This window comes from Antrostomus carolinensis, unplaced genomic scaffold (assembly GCF_000700745.2).
Source record: "Antrostomus carolinensis isolate BGI_N321 unplaced genomic scaffold, ASM70074v2 scaffold51629, whole genome shotgun sequence".
NCBI lineage: Eukaryota > Metazoa > Chordata > Aves > Caprimulgiformes > Caprimulgidae > Antrostomus > Antrostomus carolinensis.
The window spans coordinates 1-11,686 of NW_010341581.1; the positions used below are offsets into that span (position 1 = coordinate 1).

An 11,686-nucleotide genomic window follows, 5' to 3' on the forward strand; every position below is an offset into this window, starting at 1 on the left:
TTTTCCTTCCCCCCCTTTTCCTTCCCCCCCTACAGTGTAGTTATTCAGGGTTTGTGTATTAAGCTGTGCAGCTTTGCATCTTTTTATTTGTATGTATGACTCTTAGAATATTGCTGTTTGGTTTTAAAAAGTTACCATAAACAAGAAACCTTCCCTTTCAGTAAGCATGTCATATTCTAGCAGCGTTCAGTGTTTCAAGTTATTGGAGATAGTCCAACAGAGAACTCGAGTGCAATCTGGTTGCAAGTATCAGGTTTTAGAACTACAAATCACTGGATTAAGCGTGTTAAAACTCTGAATTTAGCTTACCCTTGCCTTTAAAAAATTAAAAGAGAGAAGGGGGAAGTAATTGCCAAGTTATTCTTGTTTTAGCTATATTTATTTCTTGCTTCTGTTAAAAAGGAAAGCATTGATGTGTTATGTGCATAAAGAAATAAACATTTCTGTTGTTAAAGGGAGAGACACCGCTTGACCTTGCTTACCAAAGTGTGAATCGCTTCATAGTTTATATGGTAAAAGAGGAAGAAAGAATGAGAAGCAGAAGAAATAACAGGTTACTGAAAATACTAGAGAAATATGAGGTAATTTCACGAGTAATAACTAATGGCAATCAAGCTACAGCATTCCATCTTTAGAATAACATGCAACTTAACTCTTTTCTAACGAGGATCTTCTAAGGTTTCTGAAATTGAGTACACAAAAAATTCTTTAAAAGCATGTTGCACTGGTTTGGGTGGGGGTTTAGCATCATTCCCCCCACCTCCCTTTGGGGTATTTCTTTGTCACTTTGTCTTATCTACCTTGAGTCTTCCAGCATTTGTTATTGCATTATCTGAATACTTCTGAAGTAAGTTCTGCTTGAATACTTTGTCATATTTTAACAATAACTATTTTAATAGCTCTTCCTGATGTTGGCATCTTCCTTGACGTTGATGTGGGCCATAGGATACATAATGAACTTAAGTTCTGATTCTTGGCTTTTGAAAGGAGCCCTGCTTCTCTTCCTGCTGTTTGGGATGGCTCTGTTTGTGAGGTTTGTGGCTTTTTCTCTCTATATGTATTTTCTTGTTACAGACACAATATAAGGTATCTAATGTAATATTCTTTTCAGAGTTTAGTTTCACTTAGTGTAAAAAATACCTCTTGAGAAATAGTTTCAGAGTATGTGAACGATTTAATTGTATGTACTTTTTAGAATTACCCTAGAAATTGAATATCTTTAGGTGTGCAAAAATAATAGTTTCTCATCACTGAAAAATTTGAAACAAACCACTGAAGTGTTTAAGCAGTGTGTTAGCTGATTTTAATGCTAAAGAGAGTGTTATTGAAGGTCTGCACCTGGTAGACACTGAGATACCAATTCACAATACTCAGAAATGTGCTTTATCTCAACTTCTCCTTCTGTATTTGTGACACAGAATGAGTTTTAATGAACCATTCCCTCCCTTTCTGCTCCCCAGACCTCCCAGTGTTATCCTAAGCTGTTTCTCAGGTTTCCTGGTTTGCAAGCCAGCAATTGCTGCAACAGTCAGTGTTGATTGAAATGGCAATACTATTGGTGTAAAGATAGACAGAGATCACACTTCTTTCCTAGTGCTACAGCACTTCTGTCCTATAATATTAGGCTGGAACAGAGCACTCTTCAGGGTGTTTTTTGTATTGTTACCCCCTTATGCATCTGGCTAAAGAGTGCTTTTAAGTGGCAATTCTTGATTGCTTTACGAGAGACTTAAAGTATACTGTGTGTGAGAAGTTTTTTAAAATAACAAGATGGGTGATTTATGGAGTTACATTTTAAAAAAATACTTTTTTCTTTTAATATTCTTTCAGACAGTTCATGGGGCTCAAGAATCTAAGGTATCTTCCCACAGCATTTCTGCTAAGTTCAGTTTTTTGGATGTCCATGACCTGGTTTTTCTGGTTCCTGCCTGATATCCTTTAAACTCAAGAAATGCAATTGAATTCTCCTTACAGTTCCTAATAAATTCAAGCCTGATCATGCACATAGTAATGAGCAGTCCCAGATAATTCCATGTGACTGTTAGTGTCTGGTAAGATTGCTTTATTTCCATTGGGCAGGGGTGAAATAACTGAGTTGAATTTTAAGTTATATATGGACTAAAAATCTGTACCTTCTTTTATCTTTATCAGATATTTGTGTACAATTCTGAACTATTTTTTATGTAAACATGAAAATATCTTTGTTGTAAACCTAATTGTCTCTGTTACCATCTCTGTGTGACTCTTCAATCTTTCTCATTGAGACTCTTATACAGTGCTGTATTTTGGCATGTGGTATAACTGGATAACACATGCATTAATAATAATTTTCAAAGCATCTCTTCTTTCTCAAATGACAAGGATTTGACAGTGATATTCGTGCTTCTGCTTTTAAAAAAAACCACCACCCTCCCCACCCCCCAAAAAATAGGGAAGAGATTTATTCATGTCTCTCCAAAATATATCTTCCAGTCTCCTATCTGTCTTTATTCCCAGGTTACACTGCATCCTGAGTGTGCAGGGCATTAATGTCTGTCTGTCATTTGCTTTCATTTGCTTTGCATTGATGAGTGCGTCCATGTTTTAGCAGTTTACACTCGCTTTTCAGTGCCCTGCTCTTTTGTTACACAGGGGGCATCTGTTTATTTATTGATTAAGTTTTGTGAAAAGGCCTTTAGGGAGATACTTAGAACTGTAAATATTTTTCTACTAAACCATCTGTAATATATTGCTACACAATTTTAATTAATGTTTAATTACTTCATCCTGTAAGTGACATTTTCTTTTGTACTGTTCCCAATTAAGATGTCCTTAATAGAATTATCAGGATTAACTTCGATGAACCGATCAAGTATATTCCTGCTGGGCATACTTACATATGCTTGTCTAAATGAAAATCATGTTGCGTTGTGAAGTTTAAAGGTTTTCTTGGTGTCATCTAAATTAAAATTTAAAAATCTCTAACTGTAGGGGTTTGAGTCAGACACTTTGCTGATGATAGTGAGTGTAGCACTGTTCTTGAAGAACTCACCATCGCTTAGTGGGATAGGCAAGTGGATAGTTTTCCATTTCACTATCCAATCCTATTTCTTATTAATGTCTTTTCCTTCTGGAACTGGTCACATATCTGAGTGTTATAAAAGTGTTTAGTATTTTAGTTACCTGTGTGTAGGTCTGAATGAAAATCCAGCCATTGTAGTTAAGGACTACTCTCTGCTCCAAAAAACCAGGATCAGCAGTATCCACAGGAAATCATTTTGATTTATGTATGCCCTGCGATTGCATTGTAACACATACAGCTGTAAGACTGTTAAAAAACAGCACCAATATTTCCTAGTTTATTATCTTGATTTTTAATTAGAGCTACTTTGCAGTGGTTTTTAGTTTGTAAGACAAAACAACCTTCAGGTTGCAGTACTTGATTTTTAGTTATTCACACTGTGCAGTTTATATGGTGGCTGAGTGGTCGCTGGAGGTGGAACCCAGGCTTGGGTCCTCTGACTTCTCCTTGGTGGCATCATGGACTGTTCTTTAGAAACCCCAGCTCCCAGGTTCAATGCTTGAATTCAATTGTTGTGAAACTTGTCCCACTCCATATTCTTCTGTTGCTTGTTTGAGTTAATCTTGACATGTTTTTTTCTCTCTTTCACCTGATGTTTTTAGTCCATAGCGTAAAAGTTACATTCCTAATGACTGTATATCCTCTCTCATATATAATAATTTGTCTACTAGAGAAGTTGCAGCAAATAACTATACAAAACATACTGAATTTAAGTCTGCTTCTCTGGACTTCATGAGAAATGAATTCCCTCCATTTACAGTCACTAAAACAGCTAGCCACTGGGTAAAAGCAAAGGGTATGAAAGAAAAAAAAAAGTCCATTTAGACCAGAAATTTGTCACTTCATCATCATGTTTTTTTCTGGTATATTTGTGAGAGAAGAAGGGTTCCCAGTGGCTGCCCCGTTACCTTCAGAAATGTGTAGTAGTCTGTGCTTGGTTTTTTGAGTGACAAAGGCAGTTCCAAGATGACTGGAGTTGCACTTTTCTATCTAAATTTATTCAGTTGTTTTAGCTGAACCAAGAGAGGACAAGATTTAGAAAACAGTCCGAGTAAGAGCCTGTTTGATGACATAGGGGTGTGTGCAGCAGTCAAACAAATCTCACAGCTGCTGGAAGCTTAATAACTATGCATGTCTGCATAGTATTGTTTTATAGAAAAACTTCAGAGGGGAAAAAAGAAATTGAATTCATTTTATATCTGTTAAATATACAAAGGCAAAAGTCTACACTCTGCTAGTGAGGATGACAGGGAGCTATTTTGTGATGCAGGTTTATACAGTTGTAAAAGTCTCTCCATATCTCTGATATGATGGCCTCTGAAGGACAGAGAGGATACTACTATAAAAATGAAAGTCATTCTTTTCCTTTTTGTGTGTTGCTTGTGAAATAACATAAACTTATTTTAGAATATTTTATCTGACACATAGCAGTGATATGAGAATATTTATAAGAATATGTGTAAGAATATATTCCTTAACCTGAATATTACATATAAGGAGTACAATTCTTGAAATCACTGCCATGCTCAGTGTGGTGGGTCTTCTTTATTATTTCTATAAAACCTGGAGAGCTGATCCTGGGTATATTAAGACATCGGAAAAAGAAAGAAAAGAGGTAGGTGAAAGGAGTGAAAGGGCTGACCTGGTGCAAAACATAAGTATTTTTGGTTGATTTGTTTGTTGTCATTTGCTTTGTTAAACTTGAAAGCAGTGAAATACTCTTCCTTTTTTATTACTGAGTTTTTAGCTGTTATTGAACAACATAGATCATGGATAATTTCTCCTGCTAGTGCTTGTTTCCTTATGTTCATCATCCTGTCATAATTACCTTGCCTCCATCTTCTCATTGAAGTGTGAACTTTGCCCAAACATCGTACAGACCCACACCACTGATATTATCTGTGGTGTAAATTTACATAGACCTTCACTTAATAAATAGAAATTTCTTCATGGTTTCCACTCCAGTTGTCTAAGGTTAGAAAGAGTCAATCACAGTGTTTTCCTACAATCCTCCATGTTCATAAGGTGTACCAAAGGGTAGTTTTCAGTTTTGTCAGATGCTTTCAGGTTGTGTATAATGGTTTGATTTTCGTGCCTAAGCATCATGTAAATCACATACTATTTCCTAGCTTTATTTGAGAATGGCAAAAAGAAATAAAGGACAACCAATCAGTAGAGAATTTAGTATTTGATTCTCCCCTACCTGAAGATTAAGGAAAAGCATTTTGTTTGTGATCTCTTTGCTCTCCATGAAGTTTTATTTCTTCAGATTGCCAGGGAGAATAAACTGCAATTTTAACTTGTTGCCACAGGACTTGTAAATGTTTTCATTCCAGTGCTTATAAGGGAGCAGTAAATATAGCAGCTCTCCTCATCTCTCTCAGGTCTGGCTGGCTGTATGAGAGTACCTTGTATCTTACCATCTCATTTTGAATATTTCATTCACATTATTTATTAATTTTGTCAGCATAGAGATACTTTTCTGAATAATCCTGCATGAGTGAAGTTGTATTTAGTCAGTTGTGTTTCTCCTGGACTTTTTTAAATAGCAAGTTCTTATTCCTATTGGAGCTTGTCAGTCAAAATGCTTATGAAATGCCAAAGGCATAATGTAAAAATCTTCATAAATCCCCCTGAAAATGTAATTCAAATACAGTCACAAACTAACTTTGTCTTTCAGAACGTTGTAGCTCTTGCAGAAGCAGGTTGCTTGGATTTCAGAACATTCTGCACATCATGTCTTGTAAGTGAGGCTTTGGTATTTGTTTTCTTTTTTAATCTGGCTTTTACTCAGTACTGCTATGAAAAGCTTTTTTACTCATTGCTTGTCATGCAAGTGTTACACACACAGTTTGTTCTATATTACTTAGATTTCTTGTTTTATTTTGTGGTGACACAAGAGATGCTTTAAGATCCTTGGACTCTAATCTTAATAAAGTAGCAGTATTATTATTATCATTATTATTATTATTATTTCCATCTCTCTTTTTGTAAAATTAAGATGTATTCTTATCTATGTTCTGTATTATGGAGTCTGTTATACAGCAATTATACAAAATATGATGGTGCCCATGGGATGATGCTCTAAACTTTAGCAAAGTAGATGCTTTTGCTATGACTGTATTCTTTTTCTTCATCCTCAACTAGGTAAGGAAGCCTTTGAGATCTATGCATTGCCTTGCTTGTGATTCTTGTGTAGCCAGATATGATCAGCATTCTCTGTGGATTGGACAGTGCATAGGTGAGAGTGTTTGTTTTATCAAATTTGAAAATACCACCTATTTTAAAAGTTATAGAAATAACATTTATCTCCTTAGAGAGAGAGAGCACACCTGATATAAGAATACACAGTTGATACTGAAGGGGTTACTGTTAGGTGCCAGAGGGAAATTAGTGAGATGGCAGAGAGAAAGGCAGCTAAAATGATTCAAGGGATGGAGTGGTCACACTAGGAGTAAAGGCCAAAAAGCCTGGGACTCTTTCTTTTGAGAGAAGAAGGAACAGGGAATATGACTGAGACTTTAAAAACCAACCAACCAACCCAAGATTATGATGGTGGCTAAAGTGAATGCAGAACTATTATTCATCAAGCACATCATACTAGAACTAGGGGAGGCTGAGTGAGAATAACAATTGGATTTAACATCAGTAAAGAAAAATATCTTTCCATTTCAGGTAGTGAAATTTTGGAGCTTGCTGCTGTGAGGGTTTTCAGATACAGGGAGTATCAGAGGGTTCAGAAAGGGATTAGACAAACTTTAGGAGAGTTTGTTCAAAAGTAGATACTAAAAGAACTAGAAAAGCATGGACACCCTGACATTTTAATGCAGTAGCTGTGGGTGAGGAGAATGAGCTCTAGAAAGCAGCCGGGCTTGCTTGTCCTCCAGAACAAATGTTGCCTGTTGTCACTGCTAGAGATCATGGAATCATGGAATTATTAAGGTTGGAAAAGATGGTCTGGAGATAACCCTGTGGGGCTTTTATGTTCGTATGTTCTTTGAGAAACTCCCTCTTTCTTCCTTTCTGTCTCATTACTGTTGATGTTTAAGGTAGAAAGGTCAGAGATTTATAACAGTAGCAATGTATCTTTAGCATATTCTTTTGCCAATAGCTTTTTTTTTTAATGTTAAATACTTGGAAATGTTTTTACAGTGTTTGCTATTTACAAGGTGGCGAGACATCCTTCTGATGCATCGTTTCAAAGCTTTGAGCAATGCTGATTGTAATTTAAATAAAAGAATAATTGTATATCTCAATGTAACAGTTTCTCTGAGAGAAGTTTGGTTTGTTTGTTTTTTTAATGTGTATGTTTGCAATTCTGAAGCCCACAAAGGTCAAACAATTAAACTGAATAGCTTAGATTTTTTCAGTCATAGGAGACAATTGTAGTGTGCATGGGGAGAGTTGTGGTTGCATAATTAGTCCTCACCTTGCTAAAACAGCTGAAGGCATGCTCTGAAGAAGAGACAAAGCCTAGTTGATCAGAACTAATTCCGTTATATAAATTGGGATGGCTTACAGTGGAAAGCAGAGAAAGAAATCAGCCTTGTCAAACCTCCTTGAGAACAGCAGAGGTAGTAAGAAGTGATTTTTTTTTTTCTTTTTATTCCTATTAACTTAAGGGAAAAATGAAAATACTGCTGAATTTTAAAATGTCAAATTTTTTTTCTTTGCCTCAAATACAGGCTTTGGGAACCATCTTTACTATCTATTGTTCCTGACTTTCCTAACTCTGACTGGTGTCTGTCTGCTTTATGGAACTCTTCTGTGTATGTATCCATGAATTTATTTTAATTTAGCTTTGAAGGATGTGTATGTATGGTCTTTATTTTTTCAGCATTTGGTTTCTACCAAGTGTAATTATACCTGCCCAAATGATACCATATTTCAGCAATGATGTTGTCTTGTAATTCTGTCTTTAAATTCGAATAATATAATATCTGAGACTTTGATCAAACATCTGATTATGGCTGTATTGAGTAGAAACTAAGATACAGCTCTAGAGGGATGTCATTTGGAAAATACAGTATCAGGACATTTTTGTTAAAGGTGGAATTGGGAAGCCATGTGGAGGAAGGTCAGGTTACAGGTTCTAGTCTGGAAAGACTTTACTGCAGTAGAGAAGAAGTTTGCAAATACATTATTGCAAAGGGCTTTATTGATTTTGTGATTTGGAAATATCTATATTGAAGGCTTGCAAAAGTTTCTTTCTGTTTTTAATGTACTGATAACTTTGAAAAGAGGAAGAATATGTATCTCATTAATAAATCCAAACTGTTAATTTGGAAAATTAAGAAATCTCTTAGAGTAGAGAGGAGAGCCCTTACAATGTAGGTCCTGAGGATTAATTAACAAGGCATTAAGCTTTTAAATAAAAAGTAGAGGGAGTTAATTTTATTTGATATTACTTCACATTATGCTGAAATGAGTCGATATTGAGTTCTTAAGCAGCCTCTACTAAAAACATAATTAACTGATTCTGCATCTTGTCAGATTGGTCAAGCCATTGCTCAACAAGTTATTATCGAGACGGAGCGTGGACGTACTTCACACAGATAACACATTGTTCTCCCTGGGTTTCCTACATCTTCGCAGTAGCCTGTTTTCATACTGCATGGGCTTCATTGTGGCTGGCTGTTCAGCTTTATCAGGTATTATTTTGCTTCAGTTTATCCTCTTCTCTTAAAGAGTCACCGTATTAGAACTTTTCCCTAGAAAATTTGCTCCCATAAAAACTTTGTGCCTGCTTCCCTTGACTCGTTAATGTCACATCTAGATGCTTTTCTTAAAACTCAGGGCAGTGCTTTTAAGTTTCATGGGTACTTGTGCACTCAGCATATTCCCATATTAAGAGTAGGATCACAGTCTGCAAATCATTGCTATAACTGAGTTCTGAGTTTCATACTCATAAAAAAAATCTAAACCTGTAAAAAGATATATTTAAAGGCAAGAAACTTCTTTGACTAATGCAACTGGTATTACTGCCCCACAAATGGCATAAAAGCTCAATAGCACAATTAGTCTTGAATTGAAGATTCTGTGGCAGAGCTCAGCAGTGCATCATTAGACTGTATTAAATCCCATTACTACAATAAAAATATATGACCTGGATTTTATCCTGATGAGGACTGTCAAATGTCTCATTTATTTTCTTCTCAGTGAGAGCTTGGCTATGCAAACAAGATTTAGAAGAGCTGACTTAAAACATCTAGGAAACAGCTTGTTTAGCAGCTTTTAGGAAAGATGTGTCATTTGAATAAGTGTTAAGCATACTGAGCTAAAGGCTTATTTTACATCTTGGGTAAAAGAAAAAAGAAAAATACACAATTTTAAATGTGTGCTGTCCAAGCACAGGTCACATCCAAGACACTGAGATACCATCCTGGGAAAAAAGGGATCAAGGTAGGACATTTACAGTTAACTGCTGTGCTTGGTACACAGTGATTTGTAAATGTACTGCTTTATGGTATTTAGCCTGACATTTAGTGAAGGACCCTTGCAGCCTTTTATGGTGATTAAAAACAAATAGGAAAAGAAAAATGCAGAAAAAACCATAAATCTCATTGTGGAACTCAGTGAAGGAAGACATGGAATCAAGAAAATTCAGTAGTTATGGTTGAACCTCTGATACCTACTTCATCTTTTTTGCTAAGCTACTTTGTCTTTTTTGGGGAATCTTTTTCTACCAATTTGTGTGGTAAGCAGACAAAGTCTGAGGAGATAGGTGCTTCACTGCTATAGATCTTAAATTTCTACTGACATCTGTAAAAGTACAGTCTTTACAGTCATCCCAATTAAGCTCGCCTTCTCACTGGAAGTGTTAATTTTACAGCCTGCTGGGTTCTGTTTTAGTCTGAGTGACATTTAAAAACATACTTTTCAGTCAATAATTATGGCAGTAGTTACTTCTTTGTTAGATATGGCCAACCTCTTCCCCTCCCTCTCTTCTCAATAGTATCTTTTGATATCACCAGAATTTTTATTTGTGATGTTGATGTTTTGACCTTTTCCTTTTGGTAAGATTGCGTTCTTGGGATTGACCTCGCAGGAGAGAATGAACCTCCTGATACAGAGAAAATCATCTAAGCATCCTGTTTCACTCAGGAGAACTCCATACAAGTGAGTATTAATGAATAGTGCATTTTAAGCACATTAACTTTTCAGTACTGATTTGCTTCACTACTTCATAAATGCAAAAAAACCTGGTGATCTGTGGACATGCTAGTCATGCCTGTTATGTGTTGTGCTGAGAGGAGGAAAAGGACCTCATTTTCCTTGCTGAGAACCTCCTTTGCCCTAGGAAATACACAGCCAGCATAAGAGCTACTGGGGTTCTTTCTGCATGGCTGTGTATATAGGAAAAAAATGTGCCCAAATCAGTCCATTGATCTAATCAGTAGATGCTGTTTTGGGAGTGAGGGATGTTGTTCATCAATCTCTGTATCTGTTCTGTAGGTTCAGAAAGAGAATTAAGGTGTGAACTGGCCCCTTTCTAACTTCTCTTGCAGTATTTAGCTCAACAGAGAAATTAGTCCCAAAGTTTCCCTGTTATACTAAAAATCCATGTTTCCTCATGTATGTTAACAGATGAGATATTACTAAGTACTAACTTCTAAATATTTGAGTTGAACTTAATCTACTCTGGCTGTTAAATGTAATACAGGTTGTAAAAGTTCAACAAAGGAATAATACTGAATAGGGAACTGTTCTTAAATTTCTTCTCCCAGAGCTGTCTTCACTGACAGCTTTCTATATTAAGTACTGTCTCATGATGAATGTGTATTTTTGATGGCTGCAGTCTTTTTTTTGCTAGGTTTATTAATGGATATTTCTCTCATTTTTCAGTCTTGGATGCTTCCAGAATCTTGCAGACTTTTTTCAGTGCAGTTGCTTTGGTATGTTCAAACCCAATGTAGTTGACTGGACCAAGCAATACAACCTTTTTCATCTGGCAAAGGAGAAAAATGTTCATTCTGTATGAAGTTTTGCTTAATTTCTAAAACAACTGAGCTGAAAGCTAAATAAAACTGGATATTTTGTTAATTTTTCAAATTCTTCTGAAGTTGCTTGTTTTTCTTTTTATTATTGTTTTAAATACTAAACCTATCTTGCTTAAGCTACAGCAGGTTTATATATGGAACAGTCACTCTATGTGTATATATAGTTTGAGTTGAAACTATTTGAAATTTTGTGATGAGATGACACTAAGAGTATATTTTTTTAAAGGTAAGTTTTTAGGGCAGGATTTCAAAACCATGTTTGTACCCTTTGGTTTATTTTGCAGATAATAAAAAAATTACATTTTAAAATTTAATGCTCATATTTAATAAGGAGAATGTTCATATTTAAAAATTTAATATCACAATTACCCTGTAATTTTATTGCTTATGTTGTGAAAACCTGTATTAAGTTGTTGTATTTGGAGGGTTTACATGTAATAAAATAGAGCTTTCATGTTTCTAAGTGTATTTTTACAGACTTAAATAGATTCAAGGCATATGTGACCAGTGAGGTATTTAAGAACAGGTAAGCACAAAACCATAAGAAGAAGCCTGACTCTTTGCCTTGTGTTTTGCACGTATATATGCCCTGTTAGTGCATGAAGATGGGTAAGTTGATGATGGA

The 11,686-nt window shown here is 35.6% G+C and overlaps 1 protein-coding gene across 1 annotated transcript; it reads left to right on the forward strand.

The window, feature by feature from the left end:
* Nucleotides 1-455: 455 nt before the first annotated feature.
* LOC104531589 (zDHHC palmitoyltransferase 13) lies at nt 456-11,042 on the forward strand (the record flags this gene model as incomplete). Its single annotated transcript, XM_029087099.1, has 11 exons — nt 456-581; nt 900-1,033; nt 1,831-1,931; nt 4,552-4,676; nt 5,742-5,804; nt 6,209-6,302; nt 7,573-7,635; nt 7,747-7,830; nt 8,555-8,712; nt 10,083-10,180; nt 10,907-11,042. Coding segments are annotated over 11 exons (1,182 nt in total), but the record flags the coding sequence as incomplete, so codon positions are not given.
* Nucleotides 11,043-11,686: the final 644 nt, after the last annotated feature.